Below are 23,305 nucleotides of genomic sequence, written 5' to 3' on the forward strand. Positions count from 1 at the left end.
CCCCGAAAAGGTACGTGCAATAAAAGACTTGCAAGAACCTAAAAATGTAAATGAACTGAGGAGAGCATTGGGCCTTATAAACTACATGGGCAAATACATTCCAAACCTGGCAACGGAAGGGGGTCCCTTGTATGAACTGCTAAAGAAAAGTAGCGCGTGGACATGGGATCAGGCACATAAAAAGCGCATTCAGCAACCTCAAGAACGCACTCATCAAAGCTCCAGTTCTAGCACACTATGATCTTGGAAAAGAAACAGTCGTATCAGCAGATGCTAGCAGTTATGGGGTCGGCGGTGTGTTACTGCAAAAGGACAATAAAGACTGGAAACCGGTTGCATATTGTTCCAGACGACTCACAAGTTCAGAAACGAGGTACGCCCAAATTGAGAAAGAATGCCTTGCGGGTGTATGGGCATGTGAAAAGTTCTACAAATACCTAGTAGGTATGGACACATTCAAACTGATCACTGATCATAAGCCGCTAATACCGCTAATAAATAGTAAAGACTTGGACACAGTACCTGTGAGATGTCAAAGGCTTTTGATGAGACTAATGAGGTTTAATGTAAAAGCAGAGTATGCACCTGGCAAAACCTTAGTCGTTGCGGACGCACTATCGCGCAGTCCATTAAACGTCACAGAGGACTTCTTGACAGCCGACGTGAGTTGTCATGTGAATGCAGTCATCGGAGGTTTGCCGGTATCACAGCGGAAGCTGACAGAAATAAAAATAGAGACACAAAAGGATGAACAGTTACTGATTGTAGAGAAATTTGTAAAAGGAGGATGGCCAAAATATACAAAAAGCATCCCAAACAGCATACAATGTTTTTACAAATGGAAAGACTTCTTATCAGTGAGTGATGGACTGTTAGTGCTGGGGAATCGCATAGTAATTCCTAAAGTAATGAGACATGAGGTTCTTAACTGAATTCATGAGGGACACCAAGGACTGTCGAAGTGCAGGGCAAGGGCCAAAGAGACTGTGTGGTGGCCTGGGATTTCTGAAGATCTCAGGAAAAGGATAGAAACATGCAAGTTTTGCATTGAGAACAAACGCACACAACACAAAGAACCACTAAAGCCTTCACCACTGCCGGAAAGGCCATGGCAGCGAATAGCCATGGACTTGTGTATGCATCAATGGAAACACTACCTGGTAGTGTCTGACTATTATTCTCGTTACTTAGAAATCCTTCTGTAACATACTACAACATCAGAGCAAGTTGTACAGAAACTTAAAGCTTTGTTCGTGAGGTTTGGCATACCCGAACAAATCGTTAGCGACAATGGACCACAGTTCACCAGTGAAGTTTGGAGAAACTTTTGTGTTTTGTATGACATCCAGCACATTACATCCAGCCTACACAATCCACAGGGAAACTGACATGCGGAACGGGCTGTACAGACAGCAAAACGCATACTAAATCAGGAAGACCGGCTATTAGCACTAATGACTTTTCGAGCTACACCTACCACATCTACAGGTGTAAGCCCAGCGGAATTGCTAATGGGAAGAAAAATTCGCACAACTCTACCTACCCTACAGAAAAACCTCAAACCAAAGTGGCCTAACAAAACAAAGATAAAAGAGAGTGACAAAACTGCAAAAGAAAAACAAGCATACTACTTTAACAGGAGACACGGTGTGAAGGACTTACCTGTTTTAAATCCTGGAGATTCTGTGATGTTAAAGTTGGATGATGAATCTAAATTAAGGCTGGGATAAACGATTATTTTTTAAAAGATTAATCTAGCGATTATTTTTTCGATGCATCGATTAATCTAACAATTAATTTTTTCAGACCGATTCGATTTCGATTATCTCCCCATTAATTGACTACTAACAATTTATACATGTTGATTTACATATCTGAATGAATATTCCTCTAACTTCCACCTCGAGGAGATCCCACAACACCCCAATGAACGGACAGACAACCAAGATTAAAATTTTACAATTTTATTTATTTAAAAGTTTGGGGAAAAGGGGAGGGGAAACTTTAAAACTACTAATGACTCGAACTATTTTTGTCCACAGATACGGATTCCAGTCCTCGATAACACTACTCTTCAGCCCTTCCTCAACAACACTCCACTTCAGCCCTTAATTTCCAGCCGACTCCACTCCAGGTAAGTTTAAAGCAAGAGCTAGGCGGTTGACGTGCAGGGACTTTCTGGCTCGGGGGTGGGGGGTAGATTTCAAGACCCATGGCTGGGCTGTTGGCTTACTGGGGTCCTTGCCCTCAAATAAGTACAGAGTTCCATACACAGGTGGATGAGCACAAGCTGGGCTATTAGCTCACCGGGGCTCTAGCGTTCAGGTAAGTACAGAGTTCAAAACACAGGTAGGTATTCACAGGGCTGAGCTGTTAGCGTGCAGGGGTTCTAGCTCCCAGGTAAGTACAGAGTTCAATACACAGGTGGATATTCACAGGGCTAAGCTGTTAGCGTGCAGGTGTTCTAGCTCACAGATAAGTACAGAATTCAATACACAGGTGAGCATTCACAGGGCTGGGCTGTTAGCGTGCAGGGGTTCTAGCTCTCAGGTAAGTACAATGTTCAATACACAGGTGGATATTCACAGGGCTGGGCTGTTAACGTGCAGGGGTTCTAGCTCCCAGGTAAGTACAGAGTTCAATACACAGGTGGGTATTCACAGGGCTGGGCTGTTAGCGTGCAAGGGTTCTAGCTCTCAGGTAAGTACAGTTTTCAATACACAGGTGGATATTCACAAGGCTGGGCTGTTAGCGTGCAGGGGTTCTAACTCCCAGGTAAGTACAGAGTTCAATACACAGGTGAGTATTCACAGGGCTGGGCTGTTAACTGGCTACTCACCACTGAAGATATTCAGAGGTCGGTATTCCAAGCAGATACGGGTTTGGTCGATGACTGACGGCTGGTGGGCCTTACAGGTGAGACTGCAAACAATACTGGTCTTCCCGCCCAGCTTGGCAGTAGGGCACACGGGGGAGGATCGGCTGTTGTCCTTCGCTTCCCTCGTCGAAGAGACAGCACGGACGTCACGCACAAGGCCGGTGGTTGCTTACAAGGCAAATGACACAACGTCACGTGGATGCAAGGGTAAGGCTTTGGTTTAAAAGCTTACAGAGATCGCTGCGTGGGCGACGTCATCCAACCTCCTCCAGAGGTGCCTCCAACACGTCCAAGCCCCAGCTTACTTAAGGTAAAGACTGTGGTCGCCACCAATACACTGCTCCTCTCCGTCAGATCTCTTCCTACGACCGGGGACACAGCCACGGACAAACACCACACACCACAAAGGCACTACAATTCTTCTCGTGTGTACACTTCAATATAGCAGCACTCACCGCACTCCACACACTCAGTGAAGGAAGATCCGTGGTGTATTCCCGTTTCGGGCTCAAAGTCCTGGTGGGGCGTGTCAGATGGACGAAGGCAGGGGGCAGACCATGGCAGGCATATATATCGTACACCGGAGTCTCTCCGTCTTTCCCAGCGATCTCCAACACAAGGCACTACTATCAACACTGAGTAAACACACGAGCACTGAGGATTATTAGATCAACACAGCAGAGGGGGGGGGGATTACCCACTGCTACGGGGAAATATGCAGTCGGAACTCTTTCTTAAAGGCAGTTAGTCTCCCTCCACATCCGTCATCCACTCTCCACAATATACAAGGAATGTTCATAAAGTTTTCACCCGCCAGTACACAGTGTTGTCCTCTCCCAATACGAATTCAATGATCTCCTTCACCCAGGGGCCTTCCAAACATAGGATCGCTCCTTCAACCCAATCCACAATAAGATGTAAACACAACATACAAAAAGGTTGATCACTTAACTTCCTCCGCACTTCCAATATCCACTTTCCTTGGATTCTCCGTTGCAGCCCGTAAATCACAACATCCACGCCACACCAGCCACTTCCGTATCGTGTGGAACAACAGCGGAACTAAAACTACCCGTTCCTGTTCATAAACCAGCCCCTTTTATATCTCTGCTTACTTCCCGATCCTCCAATCGGTATCCAACACGTCCTCTTCCCACACCTGACGTGTATCTGGGATAATCTCCCCGCCTTGGGCCAACCGGAACAGAACTCGTGTTTCACTTAAATTAGTCCGGGCGGAAATATTTCCCACACTCCAGTTCTGCCCGAAAAAAAAAGTTCCGCTCAGATTAGTCACCCGGTGACAACCCCCCCCCCCCCCGCCAAATTGTTCTAGTCCCTAGAACGTGGTTGTTCAACCCAGTCCCCATACCTCTCGGGGGGCCGTCCTTGGTTCTCTCGTTGGGACCGTCTGGGTGGTGAACCGGGGTCCAGTCCCCTTGGCTCAGCCTCTGGGAGCCTCGGAACTACGGCCCATCCTTGCAGCGGCGGAGCGCACACAGTCGGGGCTGGTGGCGCCTCTAAGGGAGGTCTAGGGTATGGAACAGGCTCCCAACGGTCACTCAACTTCCCTTTCCCCTGTCGCCGGTTGTCCCCTACCAGAACTCTCTCTCCTGGTAACAACGGGGCTTCTCGGGCCGTTCGATCATACATCTGCTTGTTCTTAATTGCGGCAGCATTTATCCTCCCCGAAACTTGGTCATAGGCGCAGTGAAGGCGCTGGTAGTGGCGTCCTACCCACTCGGTCAAACTCAAGGTCTCATCCAACGTGGCCACCCCCAATACCAAGTCCGTCGGCAACCGCACGTGTCTCCCGAACATCAGGTAGGTCGGGGCGTACCCTGTAGGGCTGTGGACGCTGTTGTTATAGGAAGGTTATTCACCCAATCGTTCTGATGTTCCTGGTCCAGCGTACCCAGTAGGCCTCTAACAAAGCCTGCACCTGGCCTCCTGGCACCACCACCTGGCAGACCTCTTCTCCCGACTTCGGGTCTTTAATCGTCCTGCACATCACCCCATCCCTCAAGCCAAGGCGTGCCCACTGCCCCAGCAGCTTCCTCACCTTGGGAGTCTGGGCTCGCCGTTCCACCTTCGTTGGCCCCCTCCTCCGTCTTAACCAATGACCAGCCTCCTGTGGAGCCCCCGATACCTCCACAACCCCCACTGCCAGCCCTTCCTCCGGGCCTGTCGGTAACTCTTGTTCACCCTCTGTCTGCTGTGCCTCTGGGAGTCTGGACAAGACATCGGCATTCGTGTGCTTTGCCGACAGCTTTGCCGTCTGTAAGTGGACCAAGGGGTTGTTGTCTGTTACCACCTGTACTTTAGCACCCCACAAGTAGTCTTTGAATTTTTCACTCAGGGCCCACTTCAAAGCCAGCAACTCCAGCTTAAATGAACTGTAATTCGAATCGTTCCTTTCTGCCGGGTGGAGGCTTCGGCTAGCATAGGCGATCACTCGCTCTACCCCTTGCTGCTGCTGAGCTAACACCGCCCCGAGCCCGAGGTTGCTGGCGTCTGTGTACAAGGTGAAAGGTTGTGAATAATCCGCATAGCCCAAGATCGGAGCCTGGAGCAGCTCTTGCTTCAGCCTTTGAAATGCCGATTCACACACCGGGCTCCAAGCAATGGAGGGAGACCCACGGCCGCGAGGGCGCCCAGTACCTGCCAATAGCTGATTTAAGGGTTTGGCAATTTTTGAAAAACCCTTAATCAATCGCCGATAATATCTGATGAAGCCCAAAAAGGACTGAACTTGCCTCACGGTCTTCGGCGCCTCCCAGCCCTGCACAGCCTCAACCTTCTCGGGATCCACCGAGACCCCCGAGGCACTCACACAATGGCCCAGAAACTTCACCTCCTTCCTCAACAGGTGGCACTTCTCTGGCTGCAGCTTCAACCCATACTGCTCCATGGCCCGGAACACATCCTCCAGGTGTCGCAGATGGGATTCAAAATCTGGGGAATAGACGATGACATCATCTAGATATACCAGCGTAGAGTCCACCAACTGGCCACCCAGACACCGCTGCATCAGCCGTTGGAACGTGGCCGGTGCATTGCATAGGCCAAAGGGCATACGGTCCCACTCGAAAAGCCCAAAGGGAGTGGTGAAAGCAGTCTTCTCTCGGTCGACCCCCTCGACCTGGACTTGCCAATACCCACTCACAAGATCCAAAGTGGAGTACCATACAGACCGTGTCAGGCTGGCAAGAGAGTCCTCTATCCGCGGCAGAGGAAAAGCATCTTTCTTTGTGACTTGATTTCATTTCCGATAGTCTACACAAAATCTCCAAGCTCCCGTCTTCTTCTGGACGAGGACAATCGGGGCCGCCCATGGACTACTGCTCTCCCGGACAATCCCCTTGTCCAGCATTCCCTGCAGCAGAGTACGAACCTCCGAATACAGAATGGGTGGTACTGGACGGTATCTCTCACGACTAGGCGGGGCGTCGCCAGTGGGGATCTGATGTTTCACTACGCCGGTACAGCCATAGTCCTCATCATGTCTGGAGAACACATGTTGCCACTTGGTAAGGAGATCCTGCAATTGTTTACTCTGGCTTTCCTCTAGCCTTTCTCCCTGTAGGGACTCTCTGGCCAGGTGAGCAGGCACCTCATTTCCGATCCGTTCCAGGGACGAGTCTGTCTGGGACAAGGTCACTTCTACGACCGTAGGACACACCTGCCGGAAGCTGACTTCCCGGCCCTCTCGCACCTGGTGGGCATCCACCATGGTCACCAGGACCAACCGCTGGTGACGATGTAAATTGACGGGGTAAGGGTTCTCGTTCCGTATCTTCACCGGGACTCGGCCTCTGCGAACCTCTGCCAGTCCATGGGCCACTGCTACACTCTGGCAGTCCATATGGGGCTCGACCAGCACCCAGCCTGACGACCCGCACTCGTGCGATGGTACTCTTGCCCAGACAATGGCCTCACTCCTTGCTGGTATAGAAACTGCGTATCGGCAGGCAACCCGCCCGATACCTTCTTGACTTCTCTGTGCCTTGGCCATGTGTACCCGACGACAATCGGCCTCTATCCTTTCCCATTCTTGTCTTTCCGCTGGTGGTAGGGTTTTCTTAGGCCTAGCCTGAAACAACTCCTCCCAGCAGTCTGCAATTACGTTCATCCCCAACAGGGCTTTATGGGTTCCCAGGCAATGATCTCGGACAATAACGACCCCCTTCTGGGGCACAGTGATTCCATGAATCTCCAAATCTGTGACTAGATATCCGACATAGGGGATCTCCAGTCCATTAGCCCCCCGTAAGGTCAGCCAGGGTGCTTCTGTTCCCTGTACCTGGCTACCCTGAAACAGCTCCTTGGACAGGCTCTCTGAGACTAAGGTGACTCGAGGCCCAGTGTCTACCAGACAACGTATCTTCACCCCATGGATCCGTACCTCTACCACTGGGCTATGCCCGATCAGCTGATTCCTGGGGGCGCTCATCCAATTTGGGTCACTCACAGAGGTCCCAGCCACTTGACCCACAGTGGCCGGCCGACCTAAAAATCCCCTTCGGAACCCCGTCGAGAGCCGCATTGGCGACTATAATGCCCTGGCTCACCACACCGGTTACAAATGGGGCGTCCCTGTTCGTCCCACTGAAAACGGGCTAGGGCCTCCCGTACTGGACGTCTCTCCAAACCTCGTCCTCCCTCGGAGTGCGACCGCTCCTGTGACATTGGTGGTAAGCGTTGGGGGCCTCGTCGCACCTCTTCTAGGAGGGTTTTAGATAACTCTGCCATCTGCTCTCGGACATCCTTCAAGAGCTCAGAACGTAAGACCTGTTTCCAATCCCCTGATCCAGAGGCGGCTGCCGCTTCTCCACTCACTGCCGCACACACTGGGGAATCCACCACTCCTGCCTGATCCGCTTCTAGGGCCAGAGCCTCTTCTCTCAGGTCTTCAAACGTCATAGCTGGGTCTCTGCGAAATTGGAACGTGGTCTTTAATGAGAAAGAGGGGGAGAAAAGGAGAAACCGCAGGCATATTCAGTTATTGCCTGAAGAACCTCCAGAAGAGACTAAAACACTGACAAGTTCAGAACAGCCCACACAGAAAGTGCCTCACTGTGTAGACTCAGATTTACCTGTTGAAACTATGGCAACAAAAACTTTTGTCACTAGGTCAGGTAGGGCAAGCAAACCTGCTGTTCGTCTTGACTTATAAGAAAGTCAAAAAGGGTTAACAAATGTTTTCAGTGGACAATGTTTACAATGTGTTGAATGTTTAATTTTGCAAAGAGGTTTAAAATATAAACATGGTAAAACATGTATGAGTTTTGATGTAAAGACATAGAAGCAGTATCAGTTACTGTTATGGTAATGTTACTTATGGTTTAAAGAAACAAATTGTGAATTATTAACAGCACAAATATGGTGTTGTAAAGTTACGTGAAAATAATGTGGATTGTTAAGTTCATATTGTTAACAGAAATAAGCCCTGAAGTATTTAACTAAAAGGGGGAGGTGTCAAGGTATTATATACTGTTGGTATGTGTTACAACATCCACTCGCTAGGGGGCCTCAGGCAGTGAGGGAGCGGCAAGAGGGGGGTGAAGAAGAACACCGGGCACATGTAGAGTGTGGCGTTGTATGTATGTGTTCCACAAGCCTCAATAAATAAACCTGGTTAATGCCTCCGCGTGAATATACACAAGACACCCACAACCCCTCAGCACCCATCTTAAAAGCTTTGCACAGTTTATACTGTAAAAATGTATAGTTTAGAATTTGGTAATAACATATGACAGATAATCATGTTTATATCACCCTTATAATGGGTTTTATAATATTTTTGTCTCGTCGCTCCTGCCAGACAAGGCTTCACAATATGTTAAGAGGTGTAACATTTCTCACGCTTAAGCCAATCATAATGCACTGGATAACTGGCCAATCAGAGCACACCTCGCTTTTCAGAGAGATGAGTCTTGTAAAAACCAACGTGTTTCAGAAGGCGGGAAACAATAATGTACAGTATGTGGAAAATGTGTGGAAAATAATGTTTTTTTTTTTTTTTACCTTTATCCGCATAAACACAATTCATTACACCAAATAATGTTTGTTTTTTTACAGCCGTGGCCCCCTATAATCATCATCACATTTCACTCCACTAGCGACGGCCCTGGCTTGTCAATTTCTATCAGTCAGTTGTGCTTAATCCTGTTGAATGACCTTAATCTGATCATCCATACAGGTGTTGAGACTGTAAAAGGTTGTGAGTGGAGAACCACTATTTTGAACAGTGTTGGGGAAACTACTTGAAAATGTAGTGAGCTAAGCTAATAGTTCATTAAATTAAGCTTCACTACACTAAAGCTACAGCCCTGGGAAATGTAGTAAGCTAAATTACAGCAACATCACAAAAGTAGTTTACTACATTGAAGCTTTAATATATATATATATATATATATATATATATATATATATATATATATACAGTACAGACCAAAAGTTTGGACACACCTTCTCATTCAAAGAGTTTTCTTTATTTTCATGACTATGAAAATTGTAGATTCATACTGAAGGCATCAAAACTATGAATTAACACATGTGGAATTATATATTGAATTATATACATAAGAAAAAAGCATTCTCTTGATGAGCTTCAAGAGGTAGTCACCTGAAATCGTCTTCCAACAGTCTTGAAGGAGTTCCCCGAGAGATGCTTAGCACTTGTTGGCCCTTTTGCCTTCTGTATGCGGTCCAGCTCACCTCTAAACCATCTCGATTGGGTTCAGGTCCGGTGACTGTGGCGGCCAGGTCATCTGGCGCAGCACCCCATCACTCTCCTTCTTGGTCAAATAGCCCTTGATGCCTTCAGTGTGACTCTACAATTTTCATAGTCATGAAAATAAAGAAAACTCTTTGAATGAGAAGGTGTGTCCAAACTGTTGGTCTGTACTGTATATTGAACCATACCAAGTCAATGCTCTCTCAGTGATCAATAAAACTGTCAGTCAAGCAGATAAACTGGCATAATAGTTCTGTTTAGTTTTTTATTCAACAACTGTTCCAAACCAATTTGGCAAACAAAAATAATCATGTGCAAGGCCAGATTTACCTCATATTGTAAACTTCTGCTGTTGGGCAGAAACCTCCTATTGGTAGTTGGTACTGTAGCTTTATTGTTATAGTTACATTTATACAAAGGGACAGGGTAATGCTTAACAATAAGGTTCATTAGTTATCATAAGCTAACTAGTTTAGTTAACTAAGAATGAACAATACTTCAGCATTTATTAACCTAAACATGAATTTCAACATTTATTTATAAATTATTAAAATCAAAAGTTGTTTGTTGCATTAGTTAATGCACTGTGAACAAAAGTGAACTACCAATGAAAGAATGTATTTCCAATAACTAACATTAACTAAGATTAATAAATATCCCTACTGTAATATATGTATTCTTCATTGTTTGCTCATGTTAGATAATACATTAATGAAATATTATTGTATAGTGTTACCATATCAATGTATAGGCCTACAGATAGGCTAGTCAATTTGCATCGCTGCATGTGTCATTATATTATTAACATTTCACCAAAATCAAGTTCAAATCAAGCGGCAACCTCCCACTCTCTCTCGTAAAGGCAACAAGGAAGTGACTAAAATTGCAATTCATTGACTTGCCGCTGGAGGCTGGCTCCAAAATGGAGTCAGTCCCATAGACTCCCGATGTTAAAATGTCCATCTTTAAAGCAGAAAAAAAACATGTTTACAGCCTGGTACAAAAATTATTTTGGTCTACACTCACCTAAAGGATTATTAGGAACACCGTACTAATACTGTGTTTGACCCCCTTTCGTCTTCAGAACTGCCTTAATTCTATGTGGCATTGATTCAACAAGGTGCTGAAAGCATTCTTTTGAAATGTTGGCCCATATTGATAGGATAGCATCTTGCAGTTGATGGAGATTTGTGGGATGCACATCCAGGGCATGAAGCTCCCGTTCCACCACATCCCAAAGATGCTCTATTGGGTTGAGATCTGGTGACTGTGGGGGCCATTTTAGTACAGTGAACTCATTGTCATGTTCAAGAAACCAATTTGAAGTGATTCGAGCTTTGTGACATGGTGCATTATCCTGCTGGAAGTAGCCATCAGAGGATGGGTACATGGTGGTCATAAAGGGATGGACATGGTCAGAAACAATGCCCAGAACCCATCATTTTAAATTATATTAAGCCTTAAATTCTGCATAATTAAGGGCGTGGGAGTGATAGGTGGATTGCCGCTACTGATACTAAGTCGAGCAAAACTAACATCATACTACTAAGATATTTAGGTAAACTACTGCCCATCACTGAGTTTGAATTTGGACTGCAGTATCAACTGCTAGCTGTCAATATTACATACTGCACCTTTAACTCGTGAGAACATAATAATGAGCTGTGGCCTAAAGATCATTTTGTTGAGATAACAACATCCTTATGTCATGGCCATGTAATATGAAGTTGTGGCCTAGAGATCCTATGTTGATACTTTGTCTCAGTTCAAAATATAAAGTTAATAACCACAGGTTGATATGATCATGGAGATTTGTTCACACATAAACTCTTGGCCATGATAAAAGGACATTGTTTGCTTAATATAAGAAGTCGTGGCACAAAGATGTTGTTCCTTCAACATTGGATCTTGAGGCCATTACTTATTTTTATGATATGTCTTGGCCACAACAAAACGGAACATGAACAGAGGTAAAGCGAACAAAGCATGTCCTTTTTTCAGTCAACATAACATTGAAGAGAATGAGGAACATGTATGTGCTGACTTCAAGCTGCAATCTATTTACATCATATATATAATGGAAACTTCTAGCAAGACTACATACTTTGCACGTTCAGTATCTTTGCTTCTTAATCTAAACCCTTAACACAGGACAATTGTGGTTATCAGCTCAGACGTGGTTTGTGAATTTTTACTAAACCTTACCTGAACATTGTGAAACTGTTCTGCTTTTGCAACACAAACCATCTTTGATTGGGACAGAATTGTAAAGCAAGTAAATAAATGTATTGAGTTAAAATAAATATTATAAATATATATAACTGCATTTTGTATATAAATTAAGAACAACGTAGGTTCACTGGAAATACGTGCCTCTAAATACATGTGTCAAAGTCTTCTGTCTTTCTGTCACTGTCTTCTGTGAGTGTTGTGTTTGTTTGGTGCCATGTGCTCTCTCCTGTCCTTTTCTGACCCCGCCCACCTTGTCACCTTATTACTGTTTAGTTGCTCCACCTGTGTTTCTCCCTTGCTCCTGGACCCATTACCTTCACTCTGCACAGCTGTGTCACCCACTCACACATTCACTCTACACACCTGGTTCACTCTGCACACCTGTTCAGATACTCGCACACACAGCTGTTCCCCATTTGATCACTAGTATATAGTTTTGTCTCACACACCACTCTGCCTGCCTGGATTATTGTAATGTTAATTGTGAACCGTTTCTCTAGTGCTTGTGTTGTTTCGACTTGTTCCCTGTCATTTGTTTCTGTTTTGCTTTTGCCGTGTTGGCCTTTTTGTTCTATTAAAGTTAATCTTCCTTGACCTTGACCCTGACCCTGACCTTGTTCTTTCCACGGCGCTGTCCACACCGCACCGTGACAGCATGTAGGCAAAACTGAAAAAACGTGCCCATACATACAAATCACCACAGTTTTCAGTTGAAATAAACACTAGAGGCAGTAAAACAGTAAAAAAAATGTATTCCTTTTCACACAAAGTATGATTTCAACACAGTTTTGATTAATAAAAGACTAATTTTCACACAATAACTTTTTTATTATATAATTATATTTTGAATTCAAAACAATTTTAACACACTGCAACATTTGAAAACCAATAGATTTGAACATTAGCATCACATATACAGCTTTACATGTATGGGTTTTTATATTCAATAGAAGAGCTTTGGTATAAATCCCTTGAAACTATAACAGTTCAAACCTCTATATAAGGAAGTTCAAATAGCACGGTGTCATCAACAAATCCATTTTTATACCTGTTTTGCATATGCTAATACTATCTACACTCACTGAAAATTTTACTTTGGAACTGCCTCAAATCATGCAGTATGATGATGATGATGATGATGATGCATTTTATTTATAATGCGCTTTTCTCCAACCCAAAGCGCTACACAGTATAGTAAACATAATATAAGATAATTAAACAATAAATTAAAAACAGAAACATCAGACAAAAAAAAAAACTAAATAAGATACACTTCAAAGACAATAAGCATTTTTAAAAAGATGGGTCTTTAGAGACCTCTTAAAGCAGTCCAGAGTTGTAGAATTTTTTATCGCAAATGGAAGTTTATTCCACAACCGCGGAGCGGTAACCGTAAAGGAGCGACCACCCATCGACTTTAATTTGAATGTGGGCTGCTGTAGAGCATAAGAGTCAGATGAGCGGAGAGAACGATTTGGAATGTAAGGAACAACTAGATCACAAAGGTATTCCGGTGCTATCCCATGAATGGCTTTATATGTTAAAATCAAGGTTTTAAAATCGATATGTGCCGTTACTGGAAGCCAATGGAGTTCATAAAGAACAGGGGAAATATGCTGCTGAACAGTTGTGTGTGTTAGTACACGTGCGGCCGAGTTTTGGATGTACTGTAATTTCTTAATATGTTTATCAGGGAGACCAGAGTATAGTGCATTACAGTAATCTAGTCTCGACGTGATAAATGCATGGATAAGCTTTTCTGCATCTGGCAGGGATATAAAAGGTCGAATTCTTGCAATATTTTTTAGATGAAAAAAAGCTGATTTTTGAAACCAATTTGATATGGGCATCAAAAGACAAATGTGACAAATGTGAGTATGGTACAAAATAATTGTGTTGCAGAAATGTATTTAAACGCACGTATTTCCAATGAGCCTATAGGTTGATTAAGAATCACTAGAGTGTTTTACTCTTTACTTCATGATGAGAACTGATCTAAATAGCTATATTTAATACAAGATAAGTTGACTTGAAAGCACTTGCTATTGTTGATTACCAAGAAAAATAAATAAAAAGAATACAAAAAAGAATAGATGTCCACTTGTCCCTCCATTCTTTGAAGGGTCATATGATGCTTTTTTTTTTTAAAGATAAGTATTTTGTGTATTTGTTGACATATATTTTACATGCTTTAATTATTTAATTAATTATTTTTCAAATACTGTGCATTATTGTAGGTTCTCCATTGCCCGCCGCTCTCAAACGCATAGTTTTCTACTAAGTCTCTCCTTCTGACAAGTGCAGTATGCTCTGATTGGCCAACTGATCCAGTGCATTGTGATTGGCCAAACACCGCAAGCACTCGTCGAAAATGCAATGCCCATTTACATAATTGCGAGCTTCATCTTTCAAAGTAAATGTAAAGACAATAAATAATGTCCTTAGTTTTACAATCAGCTCAAGCCCGAAAAGGGAAAACAGATAGACAACAGTGATGAAGCTTGTATGTGTTTGTAGTACACAAGCCACAGACGGTTAAGACAGTTGACTTCACTGTGTCACCCTCTCTTTCTCTCTCTCTCTCCGTCTCTCTCTTTCTCACACAAACACACGACACGCAAAACTCAGCACATGAAAAGTCAATAGCAATACTATTATATTAATATATTATAACAATGCTGTTCTGTTCTAATTTGCTGTTTTGTTCTAACCTTAATAATTCCTAAATGCATGTACTTTTGGAAGGGCAGATAAAGTGCTTTTGTTTTCGCCAGCATCTCAACAGCATCTCAACAGCATCTCCCTAACATGACTGCTTCAACAATGCGGTTATTGAAACCATTCCTTCTTTCTTTACATGAACATTTGTGTGGCATTACGCAAATATTCTTCCATAGAGATATGTGGGGGCGTGTTTGAATGAGCCGTTTTAGGGGGGCGTGGCAGAGTCTTAACTTTGATAAAGAATATCTCTTTGGATTTTAGACTTTAGCCTTTGCAATTTTACAGATCTTCTTCTTACACCAAGAGTTTGTAACACTACAAAGAGAATGGAAAAATTGAAATTGCATCATATGACCCCTTTAATAAAATAGAATTAACCCCTTTGAGTGGTATGGTCCCACATATGTTTTTTTTTCTATGCCCCTGGGAGTCCAGTCCCACATGTTAGAATGTTTGGTGGCATCACATAACTGTCAAATTCAAACTGGGCTTTCGCACTTTAACTGGCACTAAGCCAGAGAAAGACGTGCACTGCTCTAGTCAAATTGTCACAACTATGCAGTGTTTTTACCCACATAATGTTTATTTTAGGTTTCAGACATTTAAATACACATAAGTACTAGTAAAACAATACATTTAGAGTTTGTAGAACACACACGTCTATGGAAGCAACATTTGCAATCTATTAAAGGGGTCATATGATGCTGCTAAAAAGAACATTACTTAGTGTATTTGGTGTAATGAAATGTGTTTATGCTGTTTAAGGTAAAAAAAACACATTATTTTCCACATACTGTACATTTTTGTTTCTCCTCTATTCCCTGCCTTTTAAATCGGGTAGATTTTCACAAGGCTCATCTCTCTGAAAACCGAGGAGTGCTGTGATTGGCCAGCTATCCAGGGCATTGTGATTGGCCGAATGCCTCAAGCCTGAGACGGAAATGTTATGCATCAGCGTCTATATGACATGGTGGCAGTGGAAACAACAAAACTACAACGAGAATAAAAGGTTGAGTCTTTGCAAGAGTCAGTTTTGAAAAGAACCGCTCACAGCAGAAGGTCATCCCAAACAGAGATGCAAACTTCAGCACATGTCTCCTCAGAATGGGAAAATCTTCAGAATGTACATACAGTTCCCTTTTGAGGGAACTTCGAACTGCGTCCTCTAGGGGCCGCTTTGGGGAACACCTCGTCGTGACCTGTGTCTGAAGCATACATTGAAAAAACACCAACTTGTTGGCCGGCGACAGCCTCCGACGTCACTATCGACGCGACTATAAATAAGCACCGGGAGAGCACGTCATTATCTTCTTCATCTTCACTGACTTTTGTTTGAAGCGTGCATCTGAAAGAACCGGTAAGGGCGATCTTTCACTGTTTATCATGGCGACAACTAGCAAGCGTTTAGACAATGTGTGCATCGAGGTTTGAACATTCGCCAGCACCAGCCATCTGGCTTCATGTTCCGGTATTAGGCGGCTGAGATCACAGGTTTCTGAAGGAGCCTCCTTGATCATCAGGCCTGGCACAGCACTGCAGGGAATTTCATGGATGTCCGGCCAGGTCACCCCGAGGGGTCTCCTGGCCGCTTAGGGGTGCTGTCGCATCTAGCGGGAAGTGGAGGTGGCAGTTACAGAAGTCTTCTTGTATATGCTGCCTCAGGTGATGCTCCCCTCGCCCGAGGTTTGTAAAATTGAGCTTGCCTCTCCCATGAGATTCAGCGCCTCTGCGATTCTTAGGAACCTTTAAGTACACACGCTAAGCTTTTTTCTCAAAACCACATGGTGGTCAGTGTGCACGTGAACACTTTGCGCACTTTCTAAAAATCCACAAGTGGTAAGTTTGCACGCAAGACTCTGCAAACTTTCTGAAATCTTGTACGATAAGGGTTACGCGCTCCGCTTCGTTCCCTTTCTTGAGATGATTAGACCTTGGTTCCTTGGGCTCCATTCAGCCAGTGTGTATTTGTTTTTACACCTCAAGCATTGTTTCCCTCAACATGAGAGGCTATTTGGGTGATTCTCGTGGTAACTTAGCAGCACTCCCCTTTTTCCAAAAAAGGGACGCCTATGAGCGCGCTACTCTGAGCTCGGAGTTCTCCTCTCATATGAGACTGAGTTCTCTGTTTTTTCCCCAGAGCGCTCCAGCATTGTTTCCATAGATCAAGTTGATGACTCTCAATCATACTGTTTTGAGATGCAACATTCCATCTATGAGCTGCTCTAACAGAGTGCCACGAGAGCCCCTCCTTAGAACAGTATTTGAAAATCCATGCTATGGTAAGTGTGCACATGAAGTCTTTGCACACTTTCTGAAATCCACACTGTGGTAAGTTCGCACGCTAGTATTCTGCGTTCTTTCTAAAATCCTATATGGTGAGGGCTTCGCGCGGTTGCTTCATGCCCTTTCTTGAGTTGGTAAAAGCCCTGTTCATCTTGGGCACCACTCCACCTATGTATCCATGGATAACTATCTAAACAGGGTGTTGCTACTAGAGAACTGTCGAGACAGCTCTTTCAGCAAGCTTATGCGTAAGCTAGCGGTAGCCCCTGTGTGACAGGCAAGTCTTGGTAGAAATGCTAGGTTCTTAGCCGTATCCCTTTAAAGGAATCTTTCCTGATTCCAAGCCTTCAGCTCTACCCTGGGCCGAGGCCCTAACAATTAGGTTGGGTATGTAGCTTATGCCTTTTGGCGTAGGGGTTACTGTAACAGACAGCCGTCTAATGTCCCAGGGGCAACTCCCATGGAAATGGTAAAGTTGGTACTTAGTGCTCGCCATGATTCTGGCCTGCACTCCCCTCAGCATGGCGGCATGGGTATACTGTTCCCCAAAGCGGCCCCTAGAGGACACAGTTCGAAGTTCCCTCGAAAGGGAACTGTCTCAGGTTACGTATGTAACCATAGTTCCCTGAGTAGGCAACGAGACACTGCGTCCTCTAGCTCCCTGCCATGCTTCGGACGCAAGCTTCAGACGAAGAAGATAATGACGTGCTCTCCCGGTGCTTATTTACTTCGGAGGCTGTCGCCGGCCAACAAGTTGGTATTTTTTCAATGTATGCTTCAGACACAGGTCACGACGAGGTGTTCCCCAAAGCGGCCCCTAGAGGACACAGTGTCTCGTTCCCTACTCAGGGAACTATAGTAACATACGTAACCTGAGACAGTTTATAGACCTCAAGCAGAGGGAGGTTGTTGTACTTTGCGTTGAGCACGTCATTGCTTTGTAGCTCAATTATTTCATGTTGTAGGTTGTCAGGTACTTCAGATGGTCCCACATTAAATGAAAAAATCTTTAGTTCATTTTGTTTACTTTTCATGTCCTGAAACCTCTCTTCAAATGCCTGAAGCAGTTTTGCACACTCACCAGCATACTCAGCTGTCATAACAGGCTTTTGTTCTTGTAGAGTAGGAAAATGCACAATGTTTTAGTTGAAATTGCCACAGCTTTAATTTTGCCTCAAATGATTTCATGTTTGAAAGCAGAGAGCTGAGAAGCTGGTTCGGACCTTGGAGTTTGACGTTCAGTTCTGACAGGTGCTTGGTTATATCCACCATAATGGCCAAATCACAAAGCCACTTGTCACAACAGGTTTTCCCTTAATCTCCATGAATTGTTTTACTTCTTCCCTCAAATTGTAAAAGAATGTGAGCATATCTGCACGACTTAGCCCTCTGCTTTTAATGAAGTCTATGGTGGAAACAACAGTTGTCATTACACTGTGAAGCTTCAGGGAATGTGCACAAAGACTCTCTTGATGTATGATACAGTGGCATACAACTAAATCACTTGGATCAAGCCTGAGACGACTCATTTCTTTTTTGACCAATGCAGTTAGTCCCTTTTGCGGGCCAAGCATTGCAGGAGCTCCATCTGTGGCAAGGCCACTTACCTTTTTAAATGGTAATTCAAATTTGTTCATTGCCAAAACAACTTGCTCAAACAAATCCTCACCTTTGGTATTGCCATGCATGGCTTGTAAAGACAGCAATTCCTCTATTGTTTCAAACACGGCGGTAATTCCACGCACCAAGATGGCTAGCTGGGCGGTATTTGTAAAGTCTGTTATTTCATTGCAGGCCAGAGAGAAAAATATAATTTTTTTTTGCGGAGTCATTCAGTGTTGTTTCAATGTCTTGCGCCACATCAGTAATTCGTTCTGCGACAGTTCTTCGAGATAAACTGACACTTTGGAAGAGTTAAAATTTTTCTGGTGCTAGCAGCTCCACAGCGGCAACGAGACACTCTTTCACAAACTCTCCTCCTAAATGAGGTCGGTTTCTTAGCTATTAGCTCACTCACCACAAAACTTGTATGAATAACATTCTCTCTGTCAGAATGTGGTCTTGAGAAAACTGCTTGTTGTGCATCCAAACTCTGCCGAAGACTGTTAACTTTATCCAACCGCATTTGTCCTTGCAACTCATTCAGTTTAGACTCATTCAGTTTAGCATGCTTTGAGGTGTAAATACGCTCAAGATTGGCTTTTTTCATCACTGCAAGCCCATCCCCACAAAATAGACTGGCTTGCCTTTGACTTAAACAAAAAAAATAATAATTTGTCAAATTTTCTTTAAAAGCATGACATTCTGCATCTTTTCTTGCCTTTCTTGCCATGATGCTTATCAGTGACGACCGTGAATGTTACGTGCATATTGCATATTCACGCAGACTGTGACCTGGAGAGGCAAACCTGTTTTACATTATTATATATTATCTATAATATTATATTTCTATTTTTATTATATATTTTGTATAATATACTATCACAGGAGAAATAATTGCTGTCTAGACCACTTTCCACAGGAAACAGATGATTCTTCTGCACAATCTGACTTTGCTGCAGCCTGGAATTGAACTACTGGTTTCGTCTGGTCAGAGGAGAACTGGCCCCCCAACTGAGCCTGGTTTCTCCCAAGGTTTTTTTCTCCATTCTGTCACCGATGGAGTTTCGGTTCCTTGCCGCTGTCGCCTCTGGCTTGCTTAATTGGGGACACTTCATCTACAGCGATATCGTTGACTTGATTGCAAATAAATGCACAGACACTATTTAACTGAACAGAGCTAAAATTACTGAATCCAATGATGAACTGCCTTTAACTATCATTTTTGCATTATTGACACTGTTTTCCTAATGAATGTTGTTCAGTTGCTTTGACGCAATGTATTTTGTTTAAAGCGCTATATAAATAAAGGTGACATTGACATTGACATAGACTTTCTTTCTTGAAGAAGGAAGGAGATTTTGAATTCACAGATGGTCTGGATCAAACTGTCTCGCGGGCCGCATACGGCCTGAAGGCTGGACGTTCCCCACCTCTGCTTTAAAGAATGATAAGCTTCAGATTTCTTCTTTTAAACCCTCTGAAAATGTGCCCATTCGGTATCATTGTAAGTGCCTCTGTAAGGAAAACAACAATAAAAAAAAAAATTGCGGCAACTGACATTATGCAACATACACTGTTGGTTTATCTGAACTAAACTATTCAGAGTTTAGGAATTTTAGGAAGCCATTTCCACATTTTATGCAGACTTATGGCCAGATAAATGTCTCCACCCCCCTTTAAAGTATATTTATACAGTTTTTGCCAGCGAGAGCTCACTGATTGTCTTCATGATGACCATCATCTCTCTTCTCCTGCTGGCCTCTCTGCTGCCACACCTGACCTTCACTGGTGAGACTGATTGATTAAACTGCATACTGATCAATCTGGTCAATACAGTAGCTAACAGTGCTATCTCTTTTAGCTCATGTCGGCATAGTGAACGGCACAGAAGCAAAACCCCACTCCAGACCTTACATGGTTTCTATTCAGTCTTCTGAGCAACACATCTGTGGTGGATTCCTCATCTCTGATAAGTTTGTCTTGACTGCCGCACATTGCTGGAATGGGTAGGAGTTTTGTTTAATTTGCACTGCAATGTTGAGTTAAAACCATGTTTAACTAACAAAAGGACTGCATTGCAACCACACAGTGCATCATTTTCATAAACAAGATTCTTGACTCAATAAAAGAATCTATTCAACACACTTTTCCAACAGATGTCAGATTCTGACAGTTGTGGTTGGTGCTCATGACTTAAGGAAAAGTAAGACTTTGAAGCGCATTGGAGTGAAGAAGTACATCCCACATCCAGACTACAACACCCGTCCTCTTCGGAATGACATCATGCTTTTGAGGGTAACAACCTGTTTAGCTGTTAAAAAACAATATCTGATCTGAAACAAAATATTTCTTTTTGACAAAATGGAAAAGATTTCAGATGTTTTCTTGGCAACAACAACAGCTAAAATGATTAAAACATTTGTGTTATACTTAGGAGAACAAGCAAATAATGTGAAAAACTTTTTTTTTAATGTATTTAAAAATAATAATAAAACAAACCTTGTCTATGAGGGCTTTTGTAGCCTCAAGAATACCAATATAATCAGCTGTGTCTTATAAAAGTATTATAAAATCTCTGTTAATAATGTTTGTTTTTTAATTACAGCTACAGAAAAAGGTCAAACTAAACAACAATGTTAGAAGGATATCATTACCGAAGAAATGTAAGGATGTCAAGGTACTCTCTGTAGTGTTGCTGGCTGGGGAAAACTTTGGACTGACGGCCCACTGAGCAATCGTCTAATGGAGGCAAACGTGTATATAATGAACAACAGAGAATGTTACAAGAGGTGGGGAGAGATCTACTACTCAGTCTCACAGATGATGTGTACACACGGCTATGGTGGATTCTGCAATGTACGTACAAAAGATGACCTTTTTAAATTCATAAACTGGTTTTAACTGATATATGGCACTTAAGTCATGTGCTGACCTGTGTTGTTGTTTTTTTAACAGGGAGATTCTGGGGGCCCTTTGGTTTGTGGAAAAACTGCAGTTGGTGTCGTATCAGTTCGTCACATTGATCTCTGCAATTCACCTGTGTACCCTAATGTGTACACTAAGATTTCACCATATCTTCCATGGATCAAGAAAATCATTCGAAATCATGAAAGATAAAGGAAGAAATGTTTTCTTTGATTCTTTCATAAATGTCTTTCAATAAATGTATCACACGGCAAGCATTAAAGTGTCCTCATTGTCTCCACCATATATACGGTAATTACAATTTTACATACAGGACACGTTTATAATCATTTTACATTAGTTCACTTGGTTGCCATCTTGGTGATGCTCTTTAATTTCTAGACATGGGTCTGTAGTTCATATCTACTAACAATGAATGAGGGGGAGGGGGTCCTAAAAACTAAAACTAAACTCACCACTAGAGATTAGTTGTTAGTTTTCTCTCTCTGTTTTTTTTTATGGCCTGCTACAGCATCACAAAGTAAGGCTTAGGTTGCTTGTATGAATTACATGCAGCTGCATGCTCTACATGCAAGAGAAAAGAGGAAGATGTCTTTGGTGGCTTCAAGCTGCTGGCCTTTTACATCATACATAAAGGAATTTGTAGAAACGTACAAAACCACAAAAATAGTTGCTAACTGAAACCCTGAGGGACACTTTTTGACTTCTGAACTTCACACAAAAACTATAAATTCAATTTGTATCTCAATCTTAAACAACAAAAAGCCAGTAGAAGTAGACTTATTTAATGTAAACAATTAGTCATAGCATCATAGCATAGTCAAAATTATCGATTGTTCTTTTAAGCCAAAAATCATTAGGATATTAAGTAAAGATCATGTTCCATGAAGATATTTGTACATTTCCTACCGTAAATATATCACGTTTCTTTGTTAATAATATGCATTGCTAAGAATTCATTTGGACAAATTCAAAGGAGATTTTCTCAGTATTTAGATTTTGCACCCTCCGATTCCAGATTTCCAAATAGTTTTATCTCTGCCAAATATCGTCCGATCCTAATAAACCAGATGATGTATAAATCTCAATTTTGAAAATTTGACACTTGAATAATGGTGTTGTGGTCCAGGGTCACATATAAGCAGTCTAAACCATAGTTAATGTGCACAAAAACCATTAGGCTTCGCCATACTGCAAGGTTTTATATCTGTCTTGTGTCATGCTGTTATTGCAGAGTACTTATGTTAATATCTGTGTCAGTCCTGTAGTTCTGTGTCACACTTTATAATAACTTTCATTTATAAATCATTAACAAACATTATATAATGCTTAGTTAATATATTCACATACCTAGAAATAGGAGATAATGTTCTTGTCAATGTTTACTAATGAACTTACTCAGCATTACCTAATGATGAACATGATTATTTAATGTAAGTTGAAATGCTTATAAATGTCAGTAAACATTTTCCAGAAAATGTATTTTGATATAAAAAAACTTTAACTTTAACTCTTACATTAAAACATGACGGTAAAAGTGCTCCCGTCAAACCAGTCACCATGAAAATGGTGTCTGTGCTTAATATAATAATTTCAAAGATGGCCTTTGAAGTTTTTTTCAGCATGTTCTTAAGAAGATACTTGACAACTTCTTAATAACTGCACTCAGGAACATTCTGATGAACTTAGTTCTTTCTTAAATTCTTTCCTAAGATTTCATGAATATGCAACACAAATCATCATCAATTTAGAGATAATTGTAAAGCAAATAAAAATGTAGACCAGCTGAGTAAAAATTAACCAAATGTGCATTTAATTACTTCACAGATCATTATAACTTTTAAAAATCCTTTAGACATATGATTTATACTAAATATCAAAAAAAGCTGAGCTCAGTCAACAACATACTGATGATCACAATA

General features: G+C 42.6%; 2 protein-coding genes across 5 annotated transcripts in view; both read left to right on the plus strand.

Annotated features, from left to right (window-relative positions):
• Nucleotides 1-21,308, plus strand: part of LOC132159866 (duodenase-1-like) — a 123,092-nt gene extending 101,784 nt beyond the window's left edge. Inside the window, exons 3-4 of the mRNA XM_059569502.1 lie at nt 20,615-20,753; nt 21,064-21,308. Of these exons, the coding sequence (XP_059425485.1) occupies nt 20,615-20,753; nt 21,064-21,189 (265 nt within the window). The 3' untranslated portion in view covers nt 21,190-21,308. The remainder of the gene's footprint in view (nt 1-20,614; nt 20,754-21,063) is intronic.
• The window catches only part of LOC132159856 (mast cell protease 4-like), an 88,897-nt gene continuing 85,726 nt past the window's right edge, over nt 20,135-23,305 (plus strand). The window contains exon 1 of one of the 4 annotated variants that reach the window (XM_059569486.1): nt 20,135-20,246. In XM_059569486.1, the coding sequence (XP_059425469.1) occupies nt 20,186-20,246 (61 nt within the window). In that variant the 5' untranslated portion in view covers nt 20,135-20,185. The remainder of the gene's footprint in view (nt 20,247-23,305) is intronic. The other 3 variants (XM_059569490.1, XR_009437910.1, XM_059569487.1) reach the window with 3 other exon arrangements.

This window comes from Carassius carassius, chromosome 16, assembly GCF_963082965.1.
Source record: "Carassius carassius chromosome 16, fCarCar2.1, whole genome shotgun sequence".
Classification (NCBI taxonomy): domain Eukaryota; kingdom Metazoa; phylum Chordata; class Actinopteri; order Cypriniformes; family Cyprinidae; genus Carassius; species Carassius carassius.